Source organism: Aristolochia californica, unplaced genomic scaffold (genome assembly GCF_029961685.1).
Source record: "Aristolochia californica isolate CCGP_79_NKW_82.1479 unplaced genomic scaffold, dmAriCali1.0.hap1 SCAF_14, whole genome shotgun sequence".
NCBI lineage: Eukaryota > Viridiplantae > Streptophyta > Magnoliopsida > Piperales > Aristolochiaceae > Aristolochia > Aristolochia californica.
In genome coordinates, this window is record NW_027181815.1 from 24,147,081 (window position 1) to 24,164,285 (window position 17,205).

Genomic DNA, 17,205 nt, shown 5'->3' on the forward strand with positions numbered 1-17,205 from the left:
AATAGTTTACAAGAGAAATTGCACACACTTATAGGTGTTTTCTCTAACCTCTCTCGGGTTGAAATTCCAGCTCATTTTCAATGATGATAAAACCCTAATAGCGGCGTTCCTCAATTATAAAGAGAAAATTATGGCAACTACGATACAAGAGTAAAATTCTCAAACTTCCCTTAATGAAATAACAGTTAATATATGGTGGACCGGACGGGGGATCCACCCCTACACCCTTGGGAGGTCCCCATAGCGACCTTACCGCGAAGGTCGATCCGCGTACCGACTCAGCGTAGAGCATTTATTAGGCTCCACAACTTAACAATGCAACATAAGTGGTGTCAATGGAAAGGGAAATACATCATAAAATATTTTAGAGAGAGGTGTTTGACCATGTAGGACACTAGAGGGCATCTGGTTAATTAAAAAGCAAGTTATAAGAACTACATAAGGCCAATAAAATTGTGAGATTTTCCTAGAGAGCATGATTATCTAGCCAACTTCAACCAAATATCTAATTTTTTCTTTCAAACACACCATCCTATTGTGGGGCTTTAAACACATGAAGAATGGTGGATAATTCCCCTTTTATTATAAAGGGATTGAAACTGAGAGGAGAAATACTCCTTTGCATTATCACCTAAATATCTTAATCATAGTATGCAACTGAGTTTCTACCATAATACAAAATATATCAAATATATTGAATACTTTTGACCTATCTTTCATCAAGTATAACCACGTAACTCTTGTACAGTCATAAAAAAACACAAAATACTTAGTTTGAGAAATTATGGGACATTAATTGGTCCCCACACATTGGAATAGCAAATAGACTAGAAATAAAATTGTTATACTTAGGCTGAAACGTAATCCAATGATGTTTTCCAAGCTCATAGAAGTCACATGATAATATAGAAAGAGAACTATGGGAATGAACTAACAAACTTCAAATTTGATAAAGAAGGATGACCCATCTTATTGTGCCATTTGGTTGCCTCTGTGTTTGTAGCTGCTACAACTGTCAAACTTGGAGGATTTATAAAATAAAGACCTCTGTTGAATTTCTAGAAAAGAGAAAAACTTAACTTGTTGTAATTTGAGTGTAATGAGTCTCTGTGTATAATAGAGGAAACGAGAAGAATCCAATTACATTAAACCACCTTTGTCCCAGATACACCCAAAGTTAAACACTAAAAGTTGTCTTAGAACAATTGAATAACCGAACATAAATAAAAGACTAACATAATTAAAACACTTTTAATTGAGACTCTTTTGTGAGACCTTCTTTTGTGAGATTCATCTTAGACTCCATATTAATTTTGGCTCTGTGAGTCTTCTTTTTGTGAGAGTCATATAAGATTCTTCCATATCTGCTCTTCAACACTCTCCCTCAAGTTAAAGTTTATAACTTGAGCTTACAATGAAAAGGATTATTGGTCTTTAATTTTCTTTTGTTGAATTTTTTTTTTCATATATGCAAAACCTTCATCTTTTGTGCTCCCCCTTTCTTGAATATTTTGGTCACATAAAAATTACCACATGTAGAACAAAATACCTCTTTCTTGTACTTCTTCTTTTACTTCTCTCCCTCAAGTTGGGGATAAAAAAGGACATAGAGCCCATCTTGGACAAAAGATAATATGAGAAAAAAAAAATCACTCCTAGCCATATGACAAAACTCCATATACTTATCAAAACAATCATAATCTGAAACAAACTCCGCTCAATTTTAAAAGTGAAAAAATAGTCCAACTTTAGGGCACAACAAAGAAAGTACTCACTTTTTAAGGGTTGTTCAAGCACAAATAACCTATTGGGTGAAGAATAAAAGACTTGACAAAAGCTGGATGTTGGGCTAGGTCACTTTGGAAGTATGAGTGTTTCATGTCTACCAAGGGTTGCCTGCTACTTCATAATGTTCAAATAATATCTTTATTCAAGAATCTACTTTTCTAGAAAACTTTTTGTTTTTGTTCTTTGTTCAGACACTGACTTTGTTTGTTCGAACAATCGTTTTTGTAGAAGTCTTTCTATTATTCTACTTTATTAAGATGATACCCTTGTTCCAACAACCTTCTTTTTTTTAAGACCCTCCATTGACATCCTTGTTCAAATAGTCTTCCTTTCTTTCTTTTTTTCTTTTTTTTACCATGTGAGCTTTGTTCGAAGAACCTCAATTATTCAAACATTATGCCACTAATGCCTTTTTACGTAAAGTTAAAAATCCTTCACCTATTATTTAAAGTGAATACCTTTTATAGGTTATGTAAGACTGCTAATACCTCCAAGATATCCCTTTAAATCACAAATAAACAAATAAAGGGTGAGTGCCAGTTATAAGACTTATTCTTTTTAATGCTACAATTAGGGACTATTTGTACCACCATAAGAAAACAAAACAACGAAAAAAATCCTTTTCTCTTTAATTAATTTTCTTGTTGAAAAATTTTCCTATTAGAAAAAATTTCCTTTGACCGATTTTCTTGCATTTGTATCACCATAACAAACAAAGGAAAAATTAATTATGATGCTTGTATTTATGCTAAAATAAAATAAATTTTATAAATAATAAAAAATAAGATTAAAAATAAGACTGATTTATTTTTCCTATATTTCCAATTGAATCAATAGAAAACTCATTTTAACAATTCTTAAAGGTAAAAGAAATCAAGACATTTTTTTCTACACTTTCCTATATGGCATACATATTACTTTTCAAGCTTCTCAGCACCGCTGTTCACAAGGTACAACCTGACACTATTAATACTTCAAACCCGTGACCATAATGAGATCCAAAAACTCTGATGCTCTCCTATTCCGGCGATTGCGGTTGTATATGGTTTTCCTTTCGATGACTGCCTAATCTTTTTGACGGCTACTTCTGTTAATATCAGGCAACACCTTTGACACTCTTTAGCTACCAATATCTGGCCACTGTTCTTCCGTCTCGCCAACAAGCAAGACACTACCACGACACCTTTGAGGGTTGAATTCACTCAGATGCTTCAGCCGAGTAAAATTGCAATCAGTAGTATTGCCACCTTCGAGTAAATTTTTATGATATGTACCTAGCAGTCTTCTTAAGGATTGGAGAGTCTGACAATGCGACCTGGATAAGAAGTCCATGCTTAAGAAAATTGATGAACAGAAAACTAAGAAAATATCGACTTCTTTCAACTTTCGATGGTAACAGATACAAGTATGATACTAAACTGTACTTGAGCATCCAACATCAGCTAGGCTGTTCGCAACCTGGAATGCTTGGTGAAGGAAGACTCTGTTTTTGGTGGATAGTAGCAGAGTGTTGTTTATGGGATCTCTGCCTTTCTCTGTCCCGGTGCTGCGACGATAGCTTTGATGAATGACGGCGCACTTCAACAAAGTCTGACTCAGGCTTTCTCTTTAATTTTTTCAGAACTCCTCCCTCAGTTATTTTAATTAACTCGTCGGAAGATGTTATAGTACTTCCTCTAACCTTCTCTATCCTTGGCCTCTCTGCGCAAGAGGCATGCAATGCCAGAATGGATGGTTTACTGGTTGACAGAAATTGATTTGTGCCCATCGGACTGGAAATGGGTCTTTCATTTGATGTAAAGACTTGCACTCCAGAATCTTGGATAACACGTGGTTGGGCATTCAAACTGTTTTCTCCCCTCACAGTTGCTTCTGCTTTCACTGTTGAAGACATTCTTTTCCTTTTAATTTTCTCGGCATTCTGTACAGGGAAATGACAATGTGACGTGAAAATGTAGAGCTGATAGGCATACTAGTCTATCAATCTCAATTGAAGGTCATCTTCAAGAGAACAAATTCCTCAATGCATAAAAGCCAACCGAACTTTAAAAGGCTAACAGATTTTTTTTTTCATTACTGAATGGTAACTAACAAATACTAAAAGTGACAGAAAAATAACATACAAAGTCCACCTATATAACAGAAAAGGAAAAAGAAAATAAAATATTTAAAAAGATGAGAGAGAGAGAGAGAGAGAGAGAGAGAGAAAGAAAGGTTATCATACCTTGTGTTGCATATAAAGTTGCTTCTTCCGTTCCCTTGCCCTATTGACAGCAATTTTAATACCATTGCTGTCTATGGATCCATGGGGCCACAACTCTGCGAGCTGGATGGTGGAGGCATGAAAGAATTAGCGTTAGCCAGCTAAACCAACAATATGAAGGACAATTAAACGAGTATTAGAAAAGCTTGGATCAAGAAGCCAAGAAATGACATGGCATATATTCCACGCTTGTGACACACCAGCATTAAATGGACAACTGTAGTACACAGGAAATTGTGCCTGATCACAAAACCTGGGCTCCCTCGTTTTACAAGTCAAAGGTGAAACATCAATTTTTACACTGAACCTCAACTGAATTTTTGGAGAAAGTGGACCTTAACTGAATGAATAGCTGTATTAATCTAATTTACAAAATCTTTGGGACTATGGCAACACATAACAATTCGCAAGAAGAAATTCTGTTAAGAGGGTCTTCTGCAAAAACTACAACCAAATTTCTATTGACAAAAATTAAGCACATAAAACTGTAAAATTTTGGATATTATTAAAATATTTGCACATAGAGAGTTGCTACAGAAGCTACCTCCACATATAGCTTCCTAGATTGTGGGCCTCGATCTTCATCCATCCCCTGGAGCATAAAAGTCATTATCGAGGCATAAACGTTAGAAATTAAAGTAAGACGAATACCTGATGCCTGCAATATACTACCTCTACATAGAGCTCATAAAGATCAAAAATCTTGTCCTCCATTGCCTCATCCAGGCTATATCTTGCCTGTAGGGCTGCCTTTTCCTCAGAACCATGCACTTCCTGAAAATCTTCAGATGATCCATCCTGTTGCTCAGCTGCCTGAAAACAGAACCCATTTCAGTCATAGTTTTGAGCAACAAATATTTCTACTTGTCAACACATGTAATAACAAAATAGTAGAAGGATGCTGCTAGATGTCCATAAATGCACGAAATAAATTTAAATATAACTGAAGTTGAAGCATGACGGGAGATGATTAAATGCTCCCAAGGAATACCTTTGACCTAAAAGTAGTGTTACGTGCTCGAATCATTTCAATTACTTCTTTCTTGATCTGTTGGAACCTATCAGCTTTGTGTTGCTTTGCAGATAGACCTAGTTCAACCATCTCCTTCAAGTGTCTCTGTCATTATCAAACAACTGCATTAGTATTTTCTGATAAAAGCACTTCTCAAGTTCAAATTTGATAAAACCAATTCAATGAGCCATAGCCATGTGTTGATGTCTCCTGAGGTCAGGTCTAACGTGACTGGTGTCTTTGAGTATCTACCCTAGCTAAATCTTAAAAGACAAAAGACAAGAATATTTTTCCAGCAGACAAACATTAGAATTCAACAAAAAGACGATAGACAAATAGATCGCTTGCTACTATTAAAAATTGCTCATCAACATGTAAAATTAAAAACAAAACGAAAAAGGACCCTAACCACAAACATAGCACAAGAAGTATTTTGCATTGTCTCTCCTTCTCTTCAACATCTTGGCTGAGTACCTTTCTTCTTTTGTTTACTTGGCCAAAGACTAGACGGTCACTTCCCACTGCTGATCACGCTGCCTTTGGCATCCCAATTCTCCAGTTCGCTGATGACACCATCAGCTTTGGAGTTGGCACTATGGACCAGATCAGAAAACAGCATGCACTTCACGGCCTTTTTGAAAAAGCTTCGGGGTAACAAATTAATTGGAGAAAAACTACACTTTTTGGATACTAAATTGACGATGTGGTCTTGAAAGACATGGCTGAATTTCTGGGTTGCTCTTTAGAAGGCACTCCATCCACCTATCTTGGCCTCCCTCTGTTTGATAGCAGGCCAAATGCTACCCTATGGTCCCCACTCATTGAAAAGCTCGAGAAGAGGCTGGCTACCTAGCGTGGCAAACACCTTTCCATTGCGGGCAGACTCACCCTACTGAAATCCAACTTGGCTGGCCTTCCCAACTACCTCCAATCTTTTATGCGCCGTCTGGCATCAGTTTGCAAGAAGATTGATGCCATTAGAAGACGCTTCCTCTAGCATGGATCGGAAGACACTTTCAGATATCACCTCGTAAATTGGAAAGAGGTCTGCCTCACTCACCTTCGGGGCAGGCTGGGTATCCTCCACAAAAGAGATGAACAATGCCCTCCTCCTAAAATGAATCTGAAATTTTAACGCCAAGCACAACAGCATATGGAGGAACATGCTGGGATTTATGATGTGTTGATTTGGTCAGTAGTGGAGAGAGAGAGGTATTCGCCGCTGCCTGTCCCCAATTTGGAAATCCATCTAAAATCTGTTCCCCGTGTTCAAAACAGCAACATCATTCTATGCCAGAAGTGGGCAGAATCTTCTCTTCTGGAATGACGAATGGTGCAGCTCCCGGCCTCTCAAGGATGAGTTCAATTCCCTTTTAGGATCTCCATTCGCCAAGATATTACTTGGCTGACATAACCAATCTTGGAGTCTACACTTTCATCGGGGACTGAATGATGAGGAAACTAATGCTCTCTGCTCCCTCTTATCCACACTCGGCAGTAAAATATTGCGAGATCATACTCAATACAAGCTGATCTGGAGTCCTAATGCAAATGGATTCTTCTCGGTGGCTACAGCATATAACCACATCAAAGGATGTGACTCAAACTCCCTCGAGCACAATGCCGTAGCTGCTTGGAAGCTGTCTGCCCCAAACAAAATAAAGTTCTTCATATGGACAGCCATCCAAGAGAAAATACAGCCAACAACCTTCACAAGCACAGCTACACCACTCAATACATGGTCTACCCTCGTGTGGAGATGGTCCAACACGTTCTCCTACACTACAATCTCTCTTGGAGAGTGTGGATGGCCATGTTGCAGAGAATTGACACCTAACTTGGTCTCCAAAGTGATCTCCTCAGTACCATCCGCATGGTCTTGAGGACCACTCTACCAAAAACTGGCAAATTGCTCCTCTCAGCTTGCCTTGCACATGTGCCATAGTGCATTTAGCTTGAACACAACAACTGGCACTTCAACCTAAAATTCAGTAGCATTGATAGCACCATCAACTCCACCATGGGCCTCATATGTAGTTGGCTCCACAATAGAAAAGAATTTGCCCCCCAGGCGAGAACGTCCCTTCGCTTGAATTGGCACCTTCTCGAGCATATGTCAGGTCCCCAAAATTCTCCAGCCATGGTTGAGTGGACCCCACCCCCCCTTGGCAACATCAAAATGAATTTTGACGGTAGTGCCATTGGGTACCCAGGACCTATGGGCTTCAGCGGCGTCTTCAGAAATTACTTGGGCAAGACTATTCTCTCCTATGCTGGCCCGATTGGTGTTGCTCATTCAACCACTACCAAGATGTCTGCCCTCCTTCATGATCTGAAGGCTTCCAAGGATCGTCTCACTGGTCATCTTCTTATTGAAGGTGACTCAAGCATTGTCATCAGCTAATGTTCGACTCTGCCTCTTCCCCATGGCATCATTGGCCTATTCTATCCTCCATTTCTGACATTGTACCTAGTATTTCCTGTTCTTGGAACCATGTACCTAAATCGGCCAACTCTTCGGCCGATAGATTAGCTAAACTCGGGACACCTCCCTCCAATCTCTCATTGTTTGGGACGGCTCCCAAATCTTTAATGTAAACTCTGTTGTATCTCTCTTCAAAAAAAAAAAAAAAAAATTTTGCACTGAAGAAGACCTGGACTTGGAGAAGAAACATAGCACAGGAGAAAAAGAAGGGTGAAGAGAAAAGTGAGAAAATGAAAATAGCTGGGACTTTTACCCAAATAAATCTTCTTTTATGTTAAAGTTGTTTGAGGCTACTTTAAAGAAATGGAAGAAATTGTTTGAGACTCCAACCATCAGAAACCATCTAAAAAAATTAAAAAAAGAAGAAACCACCGGTACTATTCCCTCATGCTCCTACTTGCAAATTTTAAAGGAGCCCTCTTCTTCCATCCCTTGCAAAACAAATAAACCAACTTGTAACAGCCACTCACATTAACCCATCAAGCTCTCTCATTAGAGGTAAGCCTACATCTATGAAGATTAAAAGCAAGACAATGTTTATTTTGTTTCCAGCACTTTTTGGCCACTGTCTAATTTGAGGTTGAATTTAAATTTAGACTAGGAAGAACAACTGCGGCCCTGACCCCCTTACCTTTAATGTTTTAAGTTGCACCAAGTGACCAAGGATACCCATGAGGTGATTGATTAAGTCCTCTGAAATTCTTCCCTGGCTTGATTGCTGCAGCCACCACAAGAAAGAGATTCAGGGGCCAATCATACAAAATTGCTTGCCAAATTAACCACAACATGAACAAACAATATAAAATTAATAAAAAACCCAGATTCCAGTTACCGCCAATCTTGCAACTTTTGCAAGCTTTTGTTTTATCTCTTGAGGCAATCTCTTTTTTATTCCCAGGGATGCAGCATCAACTTCCTGAATTGGCATAGCAGGCGGTCTTGCTGCAAGAAACACATTTGATTGTTTTAGATATAAATCAATTGCCGCAGAATTTCTGCTGAGTGTATTTAATAGGATAATGAATCTTAAATGGTTTTTATCTTACATTCTGCAACTATCTTTTCCAAGTCTCGGATTGCCCGCTCAAGCATTGTGCCTTTAGACCTTACACTAGAGCCTTCCTTGCCTGACATGGGTGATGATTTCTGAATGGATATCAGAAAAAATATATATATTAGAAGCCAAAAAGCATGGATAAAAGCATGGGCTTCTACAATATTCTATAATATGCTAAAGAATCAACTCAAATAGACAATAACAAACAAGACAATAGTGAACCTGATATACTAAAACTACATAGCAGTTTGTTAAAGAAAATGTATATCCTTTATCAAAGGGCAATTGTCTGTAATGACCGATTTATACTACTTTTTTTTTTTGTTTTTTGGAGAGCTATGAGGAACTGACACCAATTTATAGGACATGAGTCACAGAAAAGAAAGCAGAAATGCAATTCAAAAAGAAAAAAAAAAAAAGCAACATGGGGACAGGATCTTCTAAGGACCAGCTCATTTATTTGATTTGAATTTGGAGCTTAGCTTGAATTATTTTGCATCTTAAGACCCAGTGGTTAGGGTAGATACATCTGGAGACTATCATTTCTATGGACTAAAATGAAGCCTATTGATTTATATGCAAATATTTGAACATGAAAAAGTACATAAAAGAGGAAAATCATATAAAAATCACCAGACTTGAGAATAAATCAGATGACAGATATACATCAAGTTCGCTTCAACTTTGCAAATATAACTCAAGTTAGATTATCAAGTTCATCATGCATTTTGAGATAAGACATGAGGGAAGAATCTTGACTTAGCAATTGGGATCAGTACAGCAGATGTAAATAAAAGAACTTATGTTTTCTTTTCCTCATTTAAAAGAAAGATTATAGCCTCATTTCTTGAGAAGTATTGAGCACAACACAACCTACCATCACATTCATTGAATGCTTGCTTCCAGAAGAGTTCATGTCTGGCAGGTCATTGCTCGCATTTTTCTCCCTCTGACGAACTTTAGTAGATATCTCTGTCCCATTTGAACCATTCAAGAACTTTCTGGAGTGAGTTTCCATGGAAATAGCATCTGAATAGTCACTGTGTATTTTTGACCTAGTAGTGCTCTCCCTAGATTGCATCAATCCGCTCTTCTGCTTTTTCACCTCCTTTGCTTCCACGGGATACAAAGATGTATCCCTGCTCATCATTTTCATAGATAAATGCTCATATCTAGAAGAAGACTCAGCTGTTTTCTTTTGGTTGGGTCCTTCATGAGCATTTGACTGAGTCTGCAAAGACTTCACTTCTTGGTAATGTTCACTGGAGGGAGTAACCAACATTTGAGGACCAGATGATTTAGATGCTGCTACTGCTGCATTTCTAGCGGCGGCTTTCATCCGTACATTACCCACTTTTACATGTTTAGTTGGTAATTGTTCACTATCTTCACCACGAGACTTTACCTCCTTCCTTCTCCGTTTCTTTGGTGCTTGATTATCTGAAGTAATGGGTTTGTTTCTGAAAATGAACAAATGCATACATTAAAACCAAAGAAATAGTAGAAAGCAGCATCGATTATATTTTTCCTGTGAAATACAAGTAACTAATGCAACAGCCCATCTTTAACTGCATAACTTCTGAGGTGCTAACTATCTTCCCAGCTGACATTGCTTGACCAATGCCAACAAATTTTCAAGATAGCAAAAAAAAAAAAAAGTAAACAACTAGAAATTAGTTTTACAAAAAAAATAAAACAAGCTCCATCAGTCTGCAAAGTAAATGATAGCTGCACAATATGAAAGCAAGAGTACAAATTAAATAAGAAAAAAGAACCCAGAGCCGCACAAATCATTAAAACAAGACCCTTTGCATGCACATGGAAATATGTGATCTTGGTGTCTTTTTTTTTTTTTTTTTGATAAAGATGTATTTATATTAACCAGAGAAAATAATTACAAAGGAAGAGAGAGCAGATCCCTCACAACATCACAACATGAGGATGTGATCTTGGTGTCATAGAAGCAACATCTTTCAATGGACATAATAACTGCAGTACAATAAGCTTAAGACATTTTTTTCTTAAAATGTGAAGCAGGTGGCTACTGCTTGTCTTCTCCATACATGGGACTTCGAACTAACAAAAGTTTCTATTGTACAACCTTGAACACCACATGAGGAGCTGTCAAAAGTCAACAAGCAACAACAGAGGCTTACTCATCTTCAAAATAATATTGATGAGCAATTTGGAAAATGTCAAGTCCAAAACCTTGTCCTGTATCCATTTAGGGGGAGAGAGAGACTATACTACTCCACCTTTTACCTAGATCAAAATTACACCAGAAGCATTTGACTTGGTAGAAATAAGAATTATGATCTATATTTTTTCTAGAAATAGTAAATAAGAATTGAAATAAAACTTCAATTTAAATCTAGAGCTTCCAACAAAATAAAAAGAAACAGCATCATTTCAAAAAAACAAAAAAAAAACAAAATAAAAAGAAAGAAATCAGAATCACTGTCACAAATTTCAATTGAAAAATATTTTTAGTAATTGTGCCAAACAGAGGGAACAACAGTCAAATGCTCCAAGCACATGGCCAACAACAGAAGGTTCACAGCCTCCTATGATTAACTACACTTCATAAACTTATTTAAAAAAAACAAACTACACTTCATAAACTGATAGGAACTTTATAGTTACAGACAAGAACATAGGTTTTTTTGTTTAATTACCTGTATACCCCTGAAATATGGCACAAATGCGTACATAACCCTAAATTTTAAATCTTTACTTGGTTATCCCTGTAATATCAGTAAAATTACCCATTACCTTTATCGTTAGATTTCATCAGGTAACTCAAATATTTTGTATACGAAAAGAAAAAATTATCCTCATCTAAAAGATTTTAAGACTCCGTAGACCATCTAAAATAAACAGGAAGAGGACTCCCTCCCGTCCCAACTCTTGATTGCAATCAGGCAGGAGGAAGGAGCCACCAGCTGACAGCAATGACTAGATTCAACTCCACTCTCCCCATGCAAAGGGCAATGACTGCATGTGCAGTGCAAGAGGTGGTGGGGGGATGAAAGGCTACCTACCCCTTCCCCCTCATTTCTTTTATTCAGCCCTACTAAGCTGGCCAATGAAGTTCTAAAATTCTTGGATGTGAAGAATTATGTCATTTAACACATTAAAATTTCAGTTACATGGAGTCTAATAGCAAAAGCACGCAGATAATTTTATTGATGTTGTAAGCTCCTATAACAATTAAAATAAAATCCAAGGGTATGTAGACATTTATGCCATATTTTAGGGGTATATAGGCAATTGCCCTTTTATTAATACAGAGAGCAAAGAGGTTAAAATTACCTCTAAACACCACTTATAATAAGTCATTAGAAGAGTAAAAAAAAAGAAAAAAGGTTTAACTTACGTTCTTTCTAACTTCCCCCTGTTAACAAAGAAGCCATTGTGTTTGGTCTCCAACTTGTCAACTTCGAAGTACTCATCCTGCAAAACAACAAAAAAACTGCTGATATCCACAATAACAAAGACCACAAAAAGGCAAAAAAAAAGCTATTATGTACAATTTTAACATATAATTTTTTTCCTAAACAGGACACATTCTCATACTAATGAACAAGTCTACAAACAAAAATGAGAACGGTAATAACTAACCAGTTCAGCATCGTCAATAAAAGAATCTTCTGTATCATACTCATCATCATCACGGACTTTATCCAGTTCTTCATCATCACTACTATGCTGACCCTGAAACCCCTAACTCAGAGCTTAATAGAAATTTATCTGGGAAGATTAAGTTGATCTCTAAATAGAGAGACTCAACAGACATAATCCAGTAAATACAAGTCAAACTGTTATCTGCATAAAAGTAAACATTTATTAGAATCATAACACCCCTGACCATGTAGAGACGCTCAATTTTTTCAATGACAGCACTGAAACGATTTGAGGAAGGTGCATCTTTTGTTTCATTCTCTGCTGATTGGTTCTGTAAAAGCATAATACAGAGATTGATTAGTGTGAAGAAAAATGACACAAGGTATTGCATGCATTTATATTGCATTTTGCAGAAACCAAGCATTTATCATCAAGTCAGTAAAATATGCTAAGAAGATGTGTATATAAAGGAAGAGACAAAAACATGCATTGATGTTAAATTTGAAATCCAGCCACTGTTAAGATATTTCCTTAGTTGGCCTCAAGATGTGCGCCTCGCCATCAATGAGGGGGTGTCACAGATTCAAGTATCCAAGACATGTTACTCTACCCATCTACACACTCTAAAAATACAGGTAGATTTTTCTACACCCTCTCTTGCCACCTATTGGGAATTAGACACCCTAATTCAATACTATTGAGAGCAATAATAATCGCAGAAGAAAAAATAATCAAGCACGAACACAAAATATTTATACAGGTTTGCCTCAAGGTGAGACTACGTCCTGTCCTTATGTCGTTGCAATCATTCACAATGATGAAGAAGAAGTTTACAAGAGAAAATCGCACACACCATTCTCTCTGTGTTTTTTCTCTATCCTCTCTCTCACACTCTCATGATCGTAAATCACCCTAATAACGGCACCCCTAAATACTAGGAGAAAACTAAGGCAACCGAAATACAAGTATGAAATCCCCAAACTACCCTTAATGAAACAACAGTCAACATATTGTGGACCTTTCAAGGGCTCCACCCCCCTTCCAACCCCCACGGCAACCTCAAAGTCGATCCACATGCTGACTCTGCGTAAGGAGTTAATTAGACTCCACAACTTAACACCACCTGCCTTGACCTTTACCCAAATCATAACAAAAGCCTGGATTAAAGATCAACAACATTGTAATCATTGAAAACAATTGAAGCGAATATGTGGATTTGTGGCAAATGCAAGATTATACTTATTTTTGCTACATTACACAATGGCAAGAAAAGTAAGGTAATGATAGGACTCCAAAGATATAGGATGAAAAGACTGATAGATATATGGGAAATGATTTTGAAGGGGTAATTAAAAACCAGTTTGAGCATGCATATAAACATCAACCACCTTAAAAAAAATGCATTTGAGCAAACTGATATATGTCCTGATAGGACTCGTTTGGTCTTTCAGTGCTTGTAGGGGTAATTTAATGTAGGGTGTAATATGAGGAAAAAGGCTAGGGTCAGTAACACAGGATGTCTGATAGGTGTCTCAAAGTTCACTCTGACGTTGAATGGAAAAGTAAGAAACTTGGTAGAAGTCAAGTAGCCTAATCATATGTAAACTCTACAGGAGAACAGTTACATATTGAGAATTGAATGTGCTGAGAGATTTTAAAGATTCAACCCCTGATTTTTATATGTTTCATGTCTTTCTCACCATCCTTCTCTCTCTTGTTCTTCCTTTTACCTCTCTAGCTCTCATCTTTTTTCAAACAAAAGGACAAGTTTTATCAGTGGTACCAGAACCCGACAGAGTCAGGATACAAGGAGGAAGTTGTTGTCAGCCAGACCATGTCAAGGAGTGACTTTTTTTTAGTTTGTTCAACCAGACAACTCAGCCCTTCGAAAACATTATTTTCTCTCTGTTGAGCCTTTGCAAGGTCCCCTCAAAGTTTTCAACATGTAAGGAATGGGTCTGTTCTCTGTTTGATGAATTTTAAAGAAGGCCGAAGTCACAGATCGCAAGTAGGAGACAGAAACAAGTTGCCTCAACCCACCTGGAGTCAAATCGACATTGCAGCTGCATTCAATGCCTAAAAACTCATGTCCGCTCGACCTAATTCAAGTCAATTTAACCCCCACTTGCAGCACTGTCCCAAATGGTCCTCCAAGCATCTCCACTCCCTTTAACAATCCTCTATACTCCTGAGACCCATAGCCAATCAAGAGAAGACTCCATTACAGCAAGGATCAATGGGGATGGATGTTTTTACAGTGCAACCATACCATCTAGAAGCAGAATCAGCATATCTCAAAATAGAGTTGCAGTGCATAATTTGGAGGTACATATTCTAGACACAATGACACAACTCTTCCAACAAGGGTTGACAGGACAGAGCCAGCCCTAGCAAGCTTCCGATTCTAATTCTGCCCCACTGGTCGCTATTGTTGAGAACTCTTTTCTCTTGGCAACCAAGGATACAAGTGCAGTTCAAGGTAGCCTACAGCCTCATGTTGCTCAACTCACCTTTTTAAATAAAAGCCACATGGACTCAGTTTGGTGGGCTTACAGAATCACTCAATTCTTTACATACCACAAGACCTCCAAGGATGCAAAAGTGTAATAGGCTTCCTTCCACTTTGAAAAGAACGCTCTCACATGGTTTCAATGGTAAACCAAGATAGAACCCTTGCTGACGTAAGAGACGTTAGTCCAAGTTTAGTATTTCCATGTTGGACTCACTACTTATCAAAACTTCAATGTTGCACTTAACAAGATACATAAACAGGTACAGTCCAATCTATCAGCCTGATTTTGAGTAATTAGCTAACCATGTGCAGTGGAGTGAGAAAGCCTTAATTGGATGCATTTTGAGTGGCCAGAAATTATAGATGACATATAAATGTTCCTGCCTACATACCTCACACAAGCCATCAAGCTGGAAAAAATGTAAGAACAAAAACACCAAATTTCTCACAACCACTCTCAAGGACCAGCAAGCGAGTTCTTTTCTCAGCCACGGCCAAATCCAACAACTACACCCAATGGAGCCAGCGCTGGACACAACGATCGAAGACCATTCTAGCAATTGATTGTAGCAGAGACAGGATCCTGTCATTCTCAAGAATTATATGTTTATGGTGAAGAAAAGTTTGTTCATGGTCACCACTTTAATAAATTTCAGCTCTATATCAGTGATAATGACAAGGACGAAGTGAAAGAGGAAGCTGGTCACCATTGCGGCCATTTGCAGCCGAAGATGGGAGGGAGGGAGAGGGGAGGAGATGGGATGATCAGATTCTTTCGATATTTTAGTATTTGTAAAGGGTAATTTTATGAAGTTAGGGTGTAATAAGGGTAGAAGTCAAGTATCTTAATCATATATAAACTCTTCAAGAAAATATATTGAGAATGGAAAGTGGGTAGTGTATCGAAGACTGAACCACTATGCTTTGGGTCTGTCTCTTGCTTGTGTCCCTTGCTACAGGCATCCTTCTCTCTCTTATTTGTCCTGTTGGTCAAGCTCAAACCTCACTAGCTCTTGCCTTTCTCAAACAAGACAATCACCCATACCTTTTTTCTTTTATTTTTAAATTACACTCACCCATATCTTTTTTCTTTTTTAAAAAAAATTACAATCACTCATACTTTAGTTTGATAAAAGATGTGAAACACAAGTAGTCATTACCAGAATAAAGTGTCCTTCATGAACTACCTAATAGACAGATATAAAGATGAACAAAGAAGTGAACATTCATGCCTCTCTTCTACCTGGAGAGCGCTAGGTTGAACAAAAATGAAGTTTAACTCGAAATAAACGGAGTTGTTTTCTTCCTTTCTTCAGCATGCTCTTCACAACCTCCTCAGCAAAGTTCCTTTACCTACTTCCTCAACAACAAAGTTCAACCATTTATATTTAAAACCTTAATGTTCAAACATTTCAATTTCTCGAAAATGCAATTTAAGTTCGATAGAGTCTACAAAGAACAGTAGTATTCTACATTTTTTTACCAGGTCCTGAATCTAAAGAAGCATTATAGACCTAATGTCTGTAGTCACTTAAACTAAGTTGTCCTCATTCGGACTATCAAACAGAAATTGCAGCAGAAGGCAGTATTTCAGCACAAGACAAAACATCAGGACCAGGTTGAACTAACTTACCAAATTCAAATCCTATAATTCCATTTGCAACTCGTCAAAGAATAGCAAAAACCTTACGAGAGAACAACCGACGCAATTAAAATAAATAAAAAGAATACCGTCGCTCCCGGAGCAATTCGGGACTCAAGAGCAGGGCGGGCGCCAGAGGGAGCTTCACTTGGGAGAGGAGGGAGGCTCGCCTTGTTGGAGTCCCGGATCAGTTTTTTCCATGAAACTATAGTAGTCTCTCCGGGTCGGAGCTCCACGGTAAATCTCTGACGTTGTTGATTACTCGTCCCCGGCACAGTAGGGGGAGGAGGGTTAGGGTTGGAAACCCTAGAAGCTGACATCTCGTCTTCCATCGGAAAGAGGGCTACTGAATCTTCTCCTCTTTATTACCCGCTAATCTCGTAACGAGACCAAGATTGTTGCCATGTGTTCGTCAGGTGTCTGACGAAATAACTGAGAGGTATGGATAGAGAGAGAATTTTGTCAGTACAAGGAATCAATCTGTGGGCTACTTCCTGTACACTCACACCCTCTTTCGACCTTCTGATTCGGCCTGGGCGGGGATGTAAAGCCCTCTTGGCTGTCTCTGCGGAACTTTGATCAAACTATCTTCTCTTGCACGATTGAGAATGAAGTTTTTGGGTAGCATAGCTCGCGACCGTTAGGAGCTTTCTGTACCTCGCTTTGCCAGCCCTACACATGGAAATCTACTGGAGATGTATGGCCAAACCAAAGATTAAATCTCAGATGGGTCATTCAATCTTGGGATGCAAATAGAATGCAACCTGTAGGCTTCCTAGTCCTTTTTCAGGGCTATAGACCAAATTCATTGAAATTGAATTA

General features: G+C 38.0%; 1 protein-coding gene across 1 annotated transcript; it reads right to left on the minus strand.

The window, feature by feature from the left end:
* Window positions 1-2,640: 2,640 nt before the first annotated feature.
* Window positions 2,641-16,937, minus strand: LOC137950731 (ubinuclein-1). Its single transcript, XM_068797335.1, has 14 exons — window positions 16,473-16,937; window positions 12,474-12,560; window positions 12,227-12,319; window positions 11,982-12,058; window positions 9,483-10,065; window positions 8,595-8,694; window positions 8,381-8,490; window positions 8,180-8,266; window positions 5,043-5,168; window positions 4,724-4,864; window positions 4,596-4,643; window positions 4,013-4,114; window positions 3,208-3,709; window positions 2,641-3,103 (listed from the first exon to the last, which is right to left on the minus strand). Exons 1-13 carry the CDS (start codon window positions 16,713-16,715, stop codon window positions 3,227-3,229), a joined length of 2,280 nt encoding a protein of 759 aa, XP_068653436.1. The 5' UTR covers window positions 16,716-16,937; the 3' UTR covers window positions 2,641-3,103; window positions 3,208-3,226.
* Window positions 16,938-17,205: the final 268 nt, after the last annotated feature.